This window comes from Sorex fumeus, unplaced genomic scaffold (genome assembly GCF_029834395.1).
Source record: "Sorex fumeus unplaced genomic scaffold, SorFum_2.1 ptg000044l, whole genome shotgun sequence".
NCBI classification, from domain to species: Eukaryota; Metazoa; Chordata; class Mammalia; order Eulipotyphla; family Soricidae; genus Sorex; species Sorex fumeus.
In genome coordinates, this window is record NW_026606101.1 from 7,718,389 (window position 1) to 7,735,553 (window position 17,165).

The following is a 17,165-nucleotide window of genomic DNA, read 5'->3' on the forward strand; positions in this document are numbered from 1 at the left end:
ACGGGAAATTTAAACTTGAAAGATGTGTGTGTCCGACGCCGTCCCCCTTACCGACTCTGGAGGTGGAGACCCAGCTCTTTCCAATTCGGCTGGAGAGGAGAGGGGCATGCCCAGCCTTCATGATTGGCTGTGCGGTTCCCGGTCGCCGGTCGCAACACTGGCAGGGAGAGTTCCAGAGCCTGCATCCAGCCCCCGGCGCGAGCACGTCCCCTGCCGGCCAGCACGCAGAGTGCGGCCTTAAATGGGCAAACCAGGAGAGGCCATTCCGCCCCCAGGGCGCGTGGACCAGTGCACTGATTGCTCCTGCGCTCTCAGAGGGGCCTGTGGCCTGTCATTCCAGGCCACCTTTATCCCCTGCTTTCCGGTCCGTCAAAATCGTGATTATGCTCTCAGGTGGGTTTTGCTCCGTTTCTGCAAAACCCCCAAATCCTGGTGAAAACCCCCCTTTTCCACCTATTTCCATCTGCACCGGGGAAGCTGTACAAAAAGGAAAATGCAGCCCCGCTGTCTAGCTGGTTGTGCTTTTTTTTTTTCTTTTTCTTTTTGAATCACACCCGGCATTGCACAGGGGTTACTTCTGGCTCTGCACTCAGGAATAACCCCTGGCGGTGTTCAGCATCAGCATATGAGATGCTGGGAATCAAACCTGGGTCAACCGTGTGAAAGGCAAATGCCCTACCCACTGTGTTATTGCTCCAGCCCTGGTTCTGCTTTAAACCCAGGATGCTGAACCCATAATGTTACCCTGCTAGTCTCTGAATCTTCTGGACTCGTGGTTCCATTTCCCTCCCATTCTTTGGAACCGTGTTTGTGAGTTTCAGAAGAAAAGCACCTGGGGGACAAGAGGGACTCGAGTTTTCTGTGGCCGAGAGCTGTTCCCCTGGCCAGTCCACGGCAACAGACGGAAAAGGACCCCGGGAACGGAGAAACAGGACCTGGGCCCCAGGCTGGTAGTCAGTTTATTTCTCTCTCCTCCCCAACATAGTCCGATCTCTCCCTTATAGCACAATCGTAGTAGTAGTTTTGGTTGTGGTCCCAGTAACCATAGTTTCATCATCCTCATCTCCTCATAGTCCTCCTAGTTTTCATCTAGTTGTCATAGTTCATCTAGTCTTCGTCTTTTTTTTTAATCTTCCTAACAGCCTCCACTCTCACCTTACAGCATAGGTAAATAGAAATTGTGAAGGTGGGGGTACACATAGGTGGGGTCAATCATTGTCTTAACACAAACAGATTAAAGCCACTCCTTCAGGGGAAATTCTAGGAGATTAACTCAAGGACAAAAATCTCATCTGGGGGTTCAGCATTCTAGATTACTAGATCTGCTCAAGGGCCGGATTGCATCTAGAGTGTATTGCTTTCTATTTTCCTCAGTAATCCATTTAATCATAGTAAATTTACTTCTTATAATATTTCTAGTCATTTTGTATGAACATAGTAAGAGATATATTAAGCTTAAAGGTTGACTCTTCCTAGGAACATCTCACTATATATATCCCAAACCACAGTCCTCAGGCCAGATTAGTCTTTCCTAATCCCAGCAGGGTTCTTATTCAGTTACTTCTTTTGGGATCATGTGTTCCATGACCGTGCTGTTATTATACTTCTTATGGCACTTAGCTTGTCCCCTTTCTATACCAAGCTTACAGCTTACCCTGGGTCCATTCAGTCCCTTCATCGGGACTTTGCTCTTTTTTTTTTTTTTTTGCATTTTTGGGTCACATCCGGCAATGCACAGGAGTTACTTCTAGTTCATACACTCAGGAATTACTCCTGGCGGTGCACGGGGGACCATATGGGATGCTGGGAATTGGACCTGGGTCGGCCGTGTGCAAGGCAAAGGCCGTGTTCTGTTTCTCCAGCCCCGGGACTTTCCTTTTGTGGTTGTTAGGAAGTAAGGGCAACTGAGGCTTAAGTCAGGTAAATATGATGAATGCCCAGGAGTAAATATTATTTTGGAATCAATTAACTCCTCTTCCTATGTCTATACAAAAAGGACCTTGCTAAACCATGCAAGTGACATAAAGGAAAGAGAAAATCGATATAGGATTATTAGTGCTTGATGGAATTGGGTGTACCTCAGGGGCACTGTTGTGGGAGTAACTCAATAAACCTAAGCTCCCTGCAGGAGGAACAAGGACAACCCAATGTTATCCAACATGTGTCCAAACAAATCCAGCGCCTTCCTCTGATGCTCTGTCAGAACCTACTATTACAGTTCATTGTCACTTCTGCCCTGCTGAATCCAATCTATTTTTAGATCTCACTCTATCTGTGTCCATGAGAAAGCATAGTAGGGCTGTAAAGTACTTCCCGTAAGAGATTACCATTGTTATTCAGAATCCCATGCATGATGCCCACAGCTGCAAGCACACCCACTGCCTCGCACCCTCCTCTCCTTATCAGGCCCTCTCCCCTGCCTTCCTGGGGAAGATTCCCAAGCCCAAGTGTGAGCACTTCCTTGTGAGGTAGAAAGTGAGAATAACCAGAGGCTCACCTGCGGCATTATTGAAACAGTGTGGGGGTCCTATGTAGTCATTGACTTCCCAGGCTAAATCCCATGAGAAAGACTGGGGTGGGGATGGGATGACAGGCCAGGTCATTGGACCCCAAATACAGAAGAGAAGACAGGGCCAATATTTCAGCAACAGTACATCATTGTACCAATCGAGGGTTTTGTTTGTTTGTTTTTTGTTGTGGGGGGGGAGGTTTGCAGATGGGGGGCACACCCAACAGTGTTCAGGGTTAGTCCTGGCTCTGCCTTCAGGAATTACTCCTGGTGGGGCTCAGGGAACCATATGGGTTGCTGGGGATCAAACCCAGGCCTGCTGCCTTCAAGGCAAGCCCCTCCTCACTGTACTATCTCTCTGGCCCCATCTTTGGAAGCATGAAAGAAATCTGTGCGGAGAAGAACTACGTGTTAACTCCAGAGGGATCATTTGGCAGTGTGGTGCTTCTTCCTGTCCGCCCGTCTTCTCTCCACTAACCAGACTGCAGGATCCCTGTGGTCCCCTGCCTGAACTCTCAGAACTCCCTCTTCGTTTAGGGGCCCCTGGGGAAGCGGGGGACCAGCCCATGCACCCTCCTGCACCTTCCATCCCAGACTCGAATTCTCAGTCCTCATTCGGAATTCAAATCGGCAAAGCTTGGGGGAATTTCCCGGCAATGACCACGACCACACTAACAGATGTTATTAAAAGGAATTTAATAATCTTAATTAAAAACTCTTTAACAGCAAATTCCGTCACTGGCCTTGGCGGCTGGAAGCAACTCCAGGGGCTTGCCCCTTTGGGTTCGGCGGCGCTGCGGTCTTGACTAGGAGTCCACCGCAGGTGCATGGCGAGGAGCTACCTAGGAGTTACCTTAATACAATATCAAAGATCCGCGAGGATTTCTTTTTTTAAAAAAGTTTTAAATATATTAGACTCTCTTGATTGCCATTTTTTACACAAAGCTGCTGATACAGTATACAGTTTTTTAACTTTTTTTTTTTCACATAAAATACAGTTTTCATAAGTGTTCTCTGTACATCAGTGGCTTCTGATCTGGGGGATTATTGCGGGGGGCTGGGGGTCTGCGGGCTTTTCCAGTGTGTGCAGAGTCAGGCCCCCACTGTGGCACTTATAATGCCTGTGGGAAGCAGGTCTTCTGGAAAACGGACTTAGGTGGATGCCAGGGCTACAGTCTCTGCAGAGAGGTCCCAACTCTAACATTCCACCCACCACCGCAGTCTCGTTCTTATGTGCCCCGGGGGAGGGATGCCACTCCGAGCGTTACAGCACAAGATCAGCATTGTCCTCTGAGACTCCTCTAAGGGGTACCCTTCCGGAAAGTGCCCCAGTCTCCTGCTCTGGGAAAGGAAGCGGGAAGAGAGCCCCAGATCAGAGGAAATTAGTGCCAAGAACCAACATGGTTTCGAATTCCCAAGCCAGCAAACTGGGGAGAGGTGGGGTGGGCAGGGGCGTGCAAGGGTGGAAGTCAGAGAAACACCCTCGTTCAGTTCTCTCAGCCCCTGGAAACAGGTCACAGGCTGCAAAGCTGTTTCCCGACGCTGCATGTCGGACTGGGAATGACATCCTGTGCCTTTTCAGGAGACCTGGGCCTCGGGTTCATTCCATTCCCTGAGCAATACCGGCCAGGAATTCCCCGTCAGGTGACAGCCACCGATTCTTCAGTTGTTTGGGGGGTGCAGAGCAGGAGTCAGGCCAGTGCTCCCAGGAGCCGGGGAGAAGGGTGGGCACATCTGCCGGGGGGGAGGGGTGGAGGGGCAGACTGTGCCCAGCCCCAGGGCTCAGCAGGAGCAGGGCCTCTGGGGGAGCGTGTCAGCTTCCTCCCCAGCTCCCTGAGTACCAGAGCAAGGCCGGCCTCCGAGGAAAGGCTCCCGTGCTGGAGGGGACACTCCTTTGCTCCCACTGGTCAGTGGTGGGGCAGGGGGGCTGCAGAATAAAGGAGCAAGACTGGACGGATTGAAGAACCTGAGTTGCATTTGGCAGCAAAGTCTAGACTCCTTGGCCTTCTGGACACTGGCCTCAGATTGCTCTGCTAAAGTGTCCCAGAGTGGCTAGCCCGAGTGCACCCCTCCCTCTCCCCCACCAAAAAAAAATAAAGTTCCCTCCCCACAGAATTGGGGTGTATCTGCCTGGAACCGAAGACCCAGCATCTCCAATTAGTGGCAAACAGGATCCATTTGGGGTGGCCTTGATAGCTGTTCTAAGCTGAAGAATTCGTGGCATTGGGGTTCTAGACGCTGAGAAGCCAGGGGGGAGGGGGCTGCTGTGCCTGACCGTGCCCCGCACACACACCCCAGTGGCCTGTTCTGGGTGAACTAAAGAGGGTGGCTGATCTCCGAGGCTGCCCAGGTCAAAACTGGTCCTGAGCTGCTCTGCTCTCTACTTTGTTCCCTCTCAAGCCCTAGAACCTGGAGATTCTGCAGTGCTGCAACTGCTCCGTCAATGACCTGAGTGAGCCAGCGGATGGTCCCACCCGGATCTGTCCCTTGACATACACGTGACCCACAGGGATGGCTTACCCCTGACCGATGCCGAGACTGCAGGCAGCTCTGGTCATGGAACCAGTTGGGATTCCAGCATCCTGGGTGAAGGAATGCCCCAGGGAGAAGGAGGGCATGACCAGACGGCTCAGAGGGGACAAGAATGGCTTCAGAGTCCTACTCCAGGGCATACAGGGACATCCTGGTGCAGCTCTCTCTCTCTTTCTCTCTCTCTGGACTGTGCAGCTGTTTCCCTCAGGGGTCCCGAGTGTGCAGGGAAGTCAGCTCGGGAGGAATTTCGGTGTCGGTCTGGTGCAAGCCTGTCTGAAAGCCACGGAAGGCATGCATGTGTTGACTCCTCCTGCCTGGCACTGCCCACAGGCTACAGCGGTGGACATGCTGCTCCAGGCGCAGGGCAGGTCCATGCCATGGGAATCATCTGCAGCCTCTGAACTGCCCATGACTCAGAGTCGGAGCAGGATGGCCTGGGGTTCTGATCCTCCCTATATCCACAGACCACCCAGGAAAGAGTGATGTCACTGACCCTTTTTGTGGGCAAACATTGGGATCCTTGGGATCCAGCCCCCTCGTAGGCTGGTGCCTGGGGACTGCAGTGTGGGACTCAGACTGACCAATAGCAAGGCCCATTACTGGGGTTGGGCACAAGGGTACTGCCCTAGCCCCCGGGCCTGTGTGCCCATCTGGGCTCCTGTGTCATAGACTCAGAAAGAAGAGGGCAAAGGGGAATACAAACTTGTCCCCCAAATCTTAGAAGATGGACCAAAGGTGGGGAACTTGCCAAGCCCTGAGGAGGTAGTTTTTAGACAAATAAAAGGCAGACCATGCAGGGAACAAACTTCATTACCCCAGTGGGGTTGGCTGAGCCAGTGGATGGCACCCAATTCAGGGGGAGAACGGAAACACCACCGAGAGGAGGTGGGCAGCCTGCCCCCGCTGTGGTCCTCTTTTTTAGCAACATGGAGATGGAGACTCTGGAACTGCAGGGCTGAGGGGAGACGCAACTCCAGCCCTCCTTCTACCCCTGAATGCAGAGTAGGGGGTGTTGGCCATGGGACCAAGGGTACCTTGAATTTGTGACCAGGGGCATCACTATTTTAGCAGGAACAGGCTTGGAGCCCCAATACCAGGCAGGCGTTCACCAGAACCAACTGGCAAACTTGTCTCACCAGAGCACCCCAAAAAGGCCATGCCAAGCCCCTGGTCCTGGCTCACGCCGATGAGGGGCAGCTGAGCCCAGCAGGACGCTAACAGTCTGCAGTCAGAGATCAGCCAGGCTCACGGCCCCCTCGGGCTACTCAACAAGCTGGCTGGGATACACAGGAGCTCTCCCCTCGCACGGGGAAGGCCTGTCCGACAGCTGCATCTGTCCAGCACCCATCAGGAAAGCCGGGTGGTCGAGAAACGATCCAGGAAAGCAAACCCAGGTACCTGCCCCCAAGAGCTGAGTGGCCTGAAAGAACTTTCCTCTCGACCGCTCCTGGGAAATGTTACCTCAGACCGTCTCCCGTCCCAAGAGCAAAAAGTCTGATAGGGATGAAGCCATATTCGCTGAATTTCCCACCTGGGCCCCTGATGGTCACACAGCTACTTCCTGGCACGGGTCGAGATGGGAGGGAACAGGCCTCCTCTTACCCGGCCCACACCTCCTTCTGAACACAGAGAACATCCAGCGCTGGCCAGACTCTGTGGGGTAGTGCGGGGTGGGGTGGGGTGGGGGTCTGAATCTCAGCCTAGCAGGCCCCTCCCCTGCTAAAGCCACGGTGGCAGTGGTGGTGATCATTCCCTTGGAATCTCCATCCTTTGGGGAACAGCCCTGCCTGCTTCCCATGAGCCCCACAGCACCACTCCTACCCACGCTGATGCAGCATGTGTGTGTGTGTGTATGTCTGTGTGTGTGTGTCTGTGTGTGTGTGCAGGTGTGTGGACTGGGATGTGCCATGCGAGTACTGGCCCAGAGAAGCCGTTCCCAAGAAAAATGGGCTCCCCACCTGCCCCCCTCCCCAGTCGGACAGCCAGCGGGGAGCAGCCGGAAGCCAGAGCAGCCAGGTTCTTGGTCCCTGGCGGACAATGCAGCAGGAAGCAGAGGGGGCGGGGCGGATGCCAGGGCGGCCATGGGCAGGCGAGGTGGACTCTGCATTCCTTGGGAGAGCCGAGCCCACCTCCTACCCCTGCTGCCCGGCGCCAACTCCCCAGGGGGAGCTGCCCAGCTTCCAGGGACCGCTCCCCTCCCCGAACCCCCCAAGCCTCTCTCTCCTCCTCCGTCACACAGAGACTAGGAGATCCGGCAGCAGCCATGGACCTTCTCCTCCATCTCCTCCATGGGCGCCTTGAACTTCAGGAGCGGGGGGTCGCCGCTGGTGACCGTGTAATACACCGAGCTGCTATTGCTGCTGTACGGGGAAGTTCTGCCTCCGATCAAGGGGGCCTTGCCTTCGCCGCTGCTCTCGCCCGTCCGGGCCATGCTGCCGCCCAGGTGGGTACTCAGGAAGGGATGGCTGAGTAGTTTGGCTGCCGCCCGCTGCCGCTTCAGTTCCAGAAGCGTCTGGGGGCTCTGTTCCTTGTAGCCAGTCCAGGGAGGGGTGGCCTCGGCCACGCCGGGGTTGACGTAGGCCACGTTGTAATCGGGCATCTCGTGTACCTTCCAGACATCTCCGTTGGACAGCGCGTATGGGTAGGTGCTGACCGGAGCCCGGAGGCCGTTCTCGACAGGCATGTCCATGTCACTTCGGGGGATCTTGGTGGGAAACTCAGAGAGCAGCACGGGCTTCTCCAGCCTGGGGTTCTGGGACCGAGAGGGATTTCATTAGCAGCCCGCTGGACGCCCTGCCGCCTGATGAAGGTGCTCTTCCGGGAACCTGTCCTCCGCTTAGCAACTCAGCAGGGAGCTGGCCACCCTGCCCCACACCCATTCCCTGTTCTAGGGGCTGGACTGAGAGCCCAGCCTGGGCCACCAACACTGTCAATAGAACAGCTGGTTCAGGAGCGGGTCTTGGCTGCAGTGGGCTCAGAGAGGGGCAAAAGGGGAGAGAGATAAAGAGAGAGGAAGAGAGGGAGGGAGGGAGAGAGAGAGAGAAGAGAGAGAGAGAGAGAGAGAGAGAGAGAGAGAGAGCGCGCAACTCCTAAAGAAACTCTTTGAGGGACTGGAGTGATAGTACAGCAGGTACGGTGTTTGACTTGCATAAGGCCGACCCAGGTTTGATCCTGAGCATCCCTTGAGCACTGCCAGGAGTAATTCCTGAGTGCAGAGCCAGGATTAACCCCTGTGCATCGCCAGGTATGACCCAAAAAGCAAAAAAAAAAAAAAAAAAAAAAAAAAAACCCCAAAAAAATAAAAAACACTTTGAGTCCCTGGGTGCAGAAGGACACGACTTTTGGAGAGATAAATCAATTTAATTCATTATTTTAATTAATTTTTTGTTGATGGGTATACCCAGCTGTGCTCAGAGCTTACTCCTGGTATTTGAGTAAGTGCTCAGGGATCAACCCTGGCAGGACTCAGGGGACCATCTGTCATGCCAGTAATTGCACCTGGGTCAGCCGTCTGCAAGGCAAGTGCCTACCCACTGTGTTATTTCTCTGGCCCGGGGTTTAGCCTGCAGCTAGGCTGATACCACACATATAGACTGATTCTTCTTTTTCATTTGTTTTTGTTTCTATTGGGGGGATACGCCTAGAAATGTCCAGGGCTTACTCCTGGCTCTGTGCTCAGGGATCACTCCTGGTGGGGCTCAGAGGAACCATATGGGGTCCCAGGGGTTGAACCCGGATCTGCATGTGCAAGGCAAGTGCCCTCCCCGCTGTACTATCTCTCTGGCCCGCGAGTCACTATTTGAAGAGAAGATCCCTAATCCTGGGGAAGCAGTTCTACCGAAAGCAGGTCCCAAAGTCCCCTCATAGCCAGATCTCCAGGGCAGCCTTGGTCGGGCGGGGCGAAGTCTCCCTGCTACAGTGGTCCCCAACTTGATGGCACTGGAGTTCACTGAGAGCTGATCTGAACACAGATTTTGGGTCCCCCACGCCTGCCTGTGGAAGGTTTTTTTTAATTCAGTGATTCTCGGGTGGCAACTGAGGACCTGCTTCTCTAACAGAGTCCCAAGAGATGTGGGGGCTGCCAGCCAGGGCCCACATTCCAGGAACCCCTTCCTTGGAGACTGGCACAGCCTGACACTAAAGCCCAGGCAGGGGTGGGTCGAAGAGGGGGCAGTGAACGCTGTCTCTGTGTCGGAGCAAGATGACGGGGACAGCAGAGCACTGTCCCTGGGGACCCGGCCTCTCCTTCTGCCCAGTGATTCTGCCCTGGCTCCAAACTGAGCTCTTCTTGGGGAAGAGGGTCCCCCACCCTGCCACCAGTTCATGTCCACCCTGTGCTGCTGCGTGCGACCTTATTTCGAAACACGTTTTTCACAGATGTGCTCAGAGAAACAAAGAGAAGTTACAGCGGGTCAGGGGTGAGGGGTGGTGGGGGCCTCATGTGAAGAAGAAGGCATGTGATGGCAGAGGGAGAGAAGGGGGTGGGCTGGCCCAAGCCCAGCGATTCCTGAGGCCCCTGGGAGTGGGAGAGAGATGCAAGAGAGAAGGCTTCACCACCCCCAGAGAGCACCAACCCTGTGGGCAGCTGGATGCTGAGACTTTGGGTGTGTGCTGCTAGCAGGCAGACCTGCAGTGCTCAGCCATCAGCCTGGCAAAATCAACTACGGCAGCCTAAGAGGCCCATATGGCAGCCCCGGGATAGCAGCTGAATGCCGGGTCCACTGGCTTCTCTTCTTTTCTTTTTTTTTGCTTTTTGGGTCACACCCGACAATTCTCAGGGGTTACTCCTGGCTCTGCACTCAGGAATTACTCCTGGCGGTACTCAGGGGACGATAGGGGATGCTGGGAATCGAACCTGGGTCGGTCACATGCAAGGCAAAGGCCCTACCTGCTTACTATTGCTCCAGCCCCCACTGGCTTCTTTAGGGGGCCGCCCTGCTCCAGTTTTCAAATACAATTCTCAGCATCTTGCTCTACATCCCGCCTGCCGAAAGTTTTCACTCCCTTAGATCCTTGATGGGGAACCTGGGCACCTCCCCCTGGGCGACCTGGACTAGAGACCCTGGGGCAGAAGCAGGTCCACGGTGGCCACTGGTGACCCATGAGCCGAAGCTCCTCATCTTCCTCCAACAGGAAGGGCCCAGGTCAGGCGGGGGCGCCGGCGCCACTCACCGGGTCTTTATTCTCCTGGTCTGTCCGGGTCTCCCTGAGGTCCCCGTTGTAGGTGGAGGTCCGCTGGTCCTCCGTGGCGCTCCGCTGCTGCCACAGGATGGCCTCTCCCTCGTACTCCTTCCTGTACAGGTTGGTCCTGTCCGACAGGCTGGCTCGACGCACCACCTTCCTGAGGGGACAGAGGGGGTGCTGGGAGGCGGAGCCCAGGCACCGCGGGCAACACCAGGCACCGGCTGGCCCTGCCGCTGACTCACCCGCGGCTGCCCGCACTGGACGTCCGCCGGCTCAGAGACGACTTGTGCCTCAGCTGGGACTTCATGATCACGTCATGCTTGTGTTTCAGCTCCAGCAGCAGGACTTTGAACTCCTCTTCCTCACACAGGTCTAAAGGGATGGGGGATTCGTTGGCTCCTCTGCCAATGAAGGGGGAGCAGGGCCGGAGCCCGTGACCCTAAGGGCCTCCCCTAGACGGGCAGAGCTGCCAGCCAAACCACTGAAAACGTCCCGCATCTCTTGGGAACATGAGAGGAGAAAACAATGTCAACCTTATTTCCTGGGGCACATCCCACTCCTTAGAGGGGAATACGAAGGAAATCCCAGGTGCCGGTCCCAACCCCCAGATGCCTGGGTGCCAGCTGTAACTCAAGGACTCATGGAAATTCCAAGGGGGATGTCAACACTCCACTAACACAAAAAAGATCAAGAGAAGGAAGCCGGTACCCAAGGCAGCCTGTGTCCCTACCCAACCACTCCATCTAATTGATCAACCTATTCATCATCATCAATAGATTTATTCTCTCCTATCTTCCTATTAACCACCATCCACCCTCCATCCATTCAACCGCCCACCCACTTCCCTAGAGTAACCAACCATTCATCCACTTGCCTACATCCATCATTTCACTCACTCTTCCATCTATCAATCTACACACCAGTCCACCATCTATGCAAACATAATTCATCTAGACATCCCTCAACCCATCAAAAAAAATGAATGAGAGCCTCTGTGTACACAGGTTTGTTGGACTTACCTATTGGCATCTCATCCATGGATGTTCTAGCACTGAGGCTGGCCCCGTGGGACACTAACAGCTCCGCCATCTGCATCTGAAACACAGGAAACAGCCAAGACCCCCCCGCCTTGGAGCTCAGGCAGCCTGTGAGGGAGTGAACCACCTGTACTCTCTTAAGAAGTGGTCTTAAGGAACAATGTGTCTTATGGGAAAGTGAAAATGACAATGAGATGTCAATCTCACACTAGTGAGAAGAGCATATAAAAAAAGACCCAAAACCACCCATGATCTGAAACTCCCGGCTGTATAGACAGAGGATGGACAAAATTGTTGTAGTAGGACTACAGAGGTGGTATGGGGAGGACTGAAATCATTTGCCTTGCATGTGGTTGACCACGGTTTGATTTCCAGCACCACGTGGTACCCTGAGCATGACCGGGAGCAACTCTGAAGCAGAGTCAGGAGTACAACCCTGAGCACCGAAAGGCTAGTGTGGCCCAGACCCCCTCTACATAACAATGCCGTGTCATATATACAGAATGGAACACCTTACAGCTGTGAGAAAAGATGAAATCTTGCCGTTTGTTGCAACTTGGATGGAATTGGAGGGTACCATGTTAAACAAAATCAATCAGAGAAAGAAAGGAAAAGAAAAAAACAGATGACCTTACTCCTCTGTGGCATACAGAGAAACAAAACCAGGGAATAGAGAACATCAAATCATTGATTAAACCCCTGGACTTTGACTATAAAACTGGAGTTACCAAGGACTAGGAAGCATGGGTTGTTGTGGGGGGGGGGAGAAAAAAGGGAGATGGACTAACATTGACACAGGGACAGTGGAGAAGGGTCTCGGGCTCTTTGGAGGTGAAGCTCCAATAACATTTTTGTTGGGGGGGGGGACCTGGAGAAGCTCAGGGCTTAATCCTGGCTCTGCACTCAGAGATTACTCCTGGTGGTGCTCAGGGGATCATAGGGAATATCAGGGATCAAACCCAGGTCATCCCCGTGCATGGCAAATGCCCTACCTTCTTGCTATCGCTCTGGCCCAAAGCTCCAATAACTTGGTACATCAAAACCTTAAATGTTAACACTATTATAACCATGTTACCTAAACTACATAAATGAAATGGAAAGAATGTACGTGATCTTAAGAAGAAGAGAAGGGCAATGTGGATTCCTAGGAAAAGGCTTAGCCTCCAGAAGCCAGGAATATCAGCAAACACCACAGGCTCAACTCCTCTGATGCAGAAGAAATCAGCTCAGGAATGCCAGGGTGGACAGGGATCTAAGCAGGCACTAACAGCTGGTTGTTTTTTTGGATTCTGCTTTCATTTTTTTTTTTTTTTGCTTTTTGGGTCACACCTGGCGATGCACAGAGGTTACTCCTGGCTCTGCACTCAGGAGTTACTCCTGGGGGTGCTCAGGGGACCATATGGGATGCTGGGAATCGAACCCGGGTCGGTGTGCAAGGCAAACGACCTACCCGCTGTGCTATAGCTCCAGCCCCTGCTTTCATTTTTTGAGGGTGCAGTTTGGGCCACACCTGGCAGTGCTCAGGAGGATCATGTGAAAGGCAAGTAGCTTAACCCTTGTGCTCTCTCTTCCATCCCTGCTATCAGCTATCAACAAATCCGGGAACCAACAGAGCAACTATTCAACCCAGAAGCATGGGGAAGTTACGCATTTGGCAAATGGGATTGGCTTCTTGCTAGGACACCACTGCCAAAAGTTTCTGGGACCCTACCTCTCTCACATACTTGCCGGAATCAATACCTAAGTAGGTGTCGTGTTCTGTGGCCCACTGGACAGCAGGCTGACCCTGTGCTGGCCTCCCTCACCACTCCGGGAGGGCCTACCTGTCCCCAGAAGGCAGCCGCATGCAGGGGCTCCCAGCCATCCCAGTCCTTCACGTCCACGCGCACCCCGTGGTCCAGGAGGAGCTCAGCGGCCCGCAGGTATCCATTGGCCCCAGCGATGTGTAGCTACGAGAGAGAAAAGAGGTGAGCGTCCCCTCCAGGGTGGGGTGCACCTCTCATCGGCCGCTTCCCCATTGTGTCACAGCTCACTCCTGGGGCCCAAGGCTAGCATGGAACAGGCTAGAGATGCCTGCTCCGTCGCACGGCAGAGGATGGGAAAGCCTGTAAGGGGGGCTTCAAAGGCAAGGCAGAGTGGGGAGCTCTCTCCCCCTGGGCTGGCTCAGAGAGGCCCCGGGGTGCGGGCAGCAGCTTGCACCAACCGGACCCGTGTGCCAGGCCCTGTGGAAAGGGTCTCGGGTCCACAGATGTCCAATGGGGTGACTCGGAAAACACACCCACAGATTCCTCAACACACCTCCCTCCAAAAGATGAAGTTAGTTCCTCTTCCCTTGAGTGTGGGCCGGGACAAGGGATTCTCCTCTAACCAGCAGGACCCTGAAGTGTGTGATTTCCGAGGGGAGGTTATCAGTGCAGCAGCTCTTCTCCAAGGCACTGGGATCAACTGATCTCAGAAGGGGCAGCCACATGCAGTGGGGACCCTCCAAAGGTGAGGCCTGAGGGGGGTGAGGCATGGGGCTGCCAGCCAGACATGACAGTGGGGTCTTGGCTGGGAATGAAAAGGCCTGGCTGGTACATGGAGCATGGCAAGCACAGTGTTACTCCCTAGCATCTCGAGAGAACTTACTATGTCTGTTCTGGGCACCTCCAGGCAGAGCCTTACTGAGTCCTCCCATCAGCCCCGCGAGGGGGAACTCAGTACCCCCACTCCTTTGGGGAGACCTGACCCTGAGTAGCCACGAAGCCCCTGTGGACGTGCCTCTCTGAGGAGGCCCACCGAGTCTGCAGGCACACAAAGGCCTTCAGTCTCCTGACTCGTCTCCATCCCGGAGTGAGGGGTCAAGCAGGCGATCAGGGAGCAGGGTCCCAGTTAACAGAAAAGGGGCTCAGGACAAGAGATAGGGTTGACGTGACAGATTTGAGAGCGAGTCATTGTTCTCTCTCTTGTTTAGTAAAGTCAGTGATGTTGAGAAGGTGTGTCATGGCTAGATAGATGGTGTGTGTGTGTGTGTGTGTGTGTGTGTGTGTGTGTGTTTATGTGTGTGAATGGATGAATGGGGAGGTAGATGGGTGGGTGGGTGAAGAGGGAGTGGCCGGATAGACCAATGGAAGAATGGAATAGTGGGTGGATGGGTGGGTGGGTGGGTGGATGAATGGGTAGGTGCATGGCTGGGCCATTATATGGATAGAAGGGTGAGTGGACAGGTAAATGAATGGATGAAAGGAAGGATGGAGAGACGGATGGATACATGGGTAGACAGATGGATGGCTAGAGGGAGAGATGGAATGATGAGTGGATGAATGGTGACTTATACTTTATGGACCCAGAGGAGAAGCAATTGCAGGAATATCCGGGACAGTCGATGAGCGGTGGGTGAGGAGACACTGAGGCAGGGGATGAACAGGCAAAGCCGGGGGACAAGGCTGTGTAGGAAAATGGGAACCCGGATCCTGAAGGGGAGATGTCATTGGAGGGAGGGGAGCTAATGAGCTCAGGATGGTCACCCAGAGCTTAAGGTAAGCGAGGAATTTGGAGATGGGAGAGGTGTACAGCAGAAACCCCCACGCCTGGCACCCGACACCCAGCCACAGGCGAGTGAGGCTGAGACGGAATCTGCTCACCCTCCGTGTCCCCGGCCCCGTCCCCCGCCGGGCCCAAGCAGGGTTCGAATGGAAGCCAAGGTCGCAGACCAGCCCCCAAATCTAGAGTCTTGACCTCCACCCAATGTGAATCCACTTGGCCCCAGTCGGTCTGGGTTTGGGACCGACAACCCAGTTGGAAGCAGCCCAGCGGAGTTCCTCACCAGTGTGGCGCCCTGGCCATCGATCCAGTCCAGGTCCTGGCCCGCCGCGATCATGCAGTGGATGTCGGAGACCATCTGCTGCTCTGGAGCCGCTCGCATCTCGTTGATTTTATCCTGGGTGATGCCTACAGTGGAGGGGTAGGGTGGAGACTCAGCGCCCACAGGTCCAGTCCCCCGAGGGAGAGGGAAGAGCTGATGGTGGAAGAGGTGAGGCCCCCGCTCCCGGGTCTGCCAGGCAGACGGCACGTCCAGTCCACAGGTGACTGTCTCCCAGGCTGATAGACACCAGACATGGGCCCAACAGAGCCTGGCCTGGCCCAGTTCCCCAGAGGCTCTGCATAGTAGCAGGCACTGTACCCTGTGCCCGTCCCCTGCTGCCTACACCTGCTTAGACACTGCCAATGATGAGCTTCATCTCCTCCTTGAGGGCTGCCTGGATTGTCCTCCTGGCCACCATATCCAATCCCACACGTTTCTACACTGAAATGACTAGATTATAGTCTGTGGACAGACCGAGGCAAATGGAGACTTGGGTATATTGAGGTACAGGGGTCAAGACAGACACCCCACAGCCTGAATCTCTGGCTAATCTGTTCAAGTGTTAGGGAGGATTGAGAGAGTCGGGGAGGCTGAGTGCTTGCTTCCCAGGTAGGAGGCCCCAGTTGGATCCCAGCAAGGCTCAGTCCCCTGAGCACCACCAGGAGCACCCCCTGGGCACAGAGCCAGGAGCGCACCACTGGATATGGCCCAAGGGAAAAACCAAAAAGTCTGACTATTAAGACTGGAGTTGCTTGCATTCATTTGTGGAATATAAAATAACATGAGACTAACATCCAAGGACAGTATAGACAAGGTCCAGGAAGACTGCTCCATGGCTGGAAGCCTGCCTCATGAGCTGGGGGAGAAGACAGCAGGGACGGAGAAGGGAACACTAAGTCAATGATGGTTGGAGGGATCGTTCGGGATGGGAGATGTGTGCTGAAAGTAGACTAAGGACCAAACATGATGGCCTCTCAGTATCTGTATTGCAAACCATAATGCCCCAAAGTAGAGAGTGAGTAAGAGGGAAATTATCTGCCACAGAGGCAGGCGGAGGGGTGGGATGGGTGGGGGAGGGATACTGGGGACATTGGTGGTGGAAAATGCACACTGGTGTAGGGGAGGGTGTTCCATTATTGTATGACTGAAACTCAAAAATGAAAGCTTTGTAACTGTATCTCATGGTGACTCAAAAAAAAGATTGGAGTTGCTGACTTAATAATGAGATATCACAATTTTCATAAATTTTATTTTACTGAAGTATCTGTTTTTAATAATTCCATTAGCCATTCAGTGGCAACAAGCAATATAAGATAAATTATCTTGGGTCTGCTATGGGGGCAGGCTTGAGAGGTGGTTGGGAAAATGGGGACAATAGTCAGGGAAGGTGACAGTGGTGAGAGATTGGGCTGGAATATTGAAAGTTTGTAGCAATGCATCATGAACAACCTTGTAAACCACAGTGTTAAAATAAAGTGGGAGGAAGAAAGATTGGAGTTGTAATCAATAGCAGAGTTTGGTGAAGCCTTGGATTCAATCTCCTGCACTGAGGGGGAAATATACAAATATATAAACAAAATAAAATATATGGCATGTTATCTCAAAAATAAAGAGCTGAAGTATTACTGGAAGCTCTTACAGGATCCAGGAGGAGAGTGGTATGTCCTATAGTGGTATGATCTAATGGACAAAGGTCTATTAGATCAAACTCTTGGAGCAAATGGGGGGAAGATCTCCAAACATGAAAGGAGAGGAAAACGTCAAGTTCATTTTCACTAACCTTGAACTGAAATATAGCACTGCCTCCCATTAGAACGTTGGGAAAGCCCAGAGCAGAGTGAGAAATGCTTGGTCCTGCCACCAGGAGAACCTGGAGGTGCTCTCCTGTCTGTTATCTAATCATTCGTGAATAAAGTCTATTTAACACATTAATAAGTAGCTGGTGGGGGCCTGAAGTGACAGTACAAAGGGTAGGACACTTGCCTTGCACACAGTGGCCCTGGGTTGGATCCCCTGCATCCTGTATGGTTCCCTGAGCACATCAGGACTAATTCCTGAG

General features: G+C 53.5%; 1 protein-coding gene across 3 annotated transcripts in view; it reads right to left on the bottom strand.

Moving 5' to 3' along the window:
* Positions 1-7,246: 7,246 nt before the first annotated feature.
* Positions 7,247-17,165, bottom strand: part of PPP1R16B (protein phosphatase 1 regulatory subunit 16B) — a 104,890-nt gene continuing 94,971 nt past the window's right edge. For 2 of the 3 annotated variants that reach the window (XM_056121319.1, XM_056121318.1), the window contains exons 6-11: positions 15,068-15,192; positions 13,086-13,211; positions 11,245-11,320; positions 10,468-10,597; positions 10,214-10,382; positions 7,247-7,793 (exon numbers count right to left, since the gene is read on the bottom strand). In XM_056121319.1, the coding sequence (XP_055977294.1) occupies positions 7,284-7,793; positions 10,214-10,382; positions 10,468-10,597; positions 11,245-11,320; positions 13,086-13,211; positions 15,068-15,192 (1,136 nt within the window). In that variant the 3' untranslated portion in view covers positions 7,247-7,283. The remainder of the gene's footprint in view (positions 7,794-10,213; positions 10,383-10,467; positions 10,598-11,244; positions 11,321-13,085; positions 13,212-15,067; positions 15,193-17,165) is intronic. The other variant, XM_056121320.1, reaches the window with a different exon arrangement.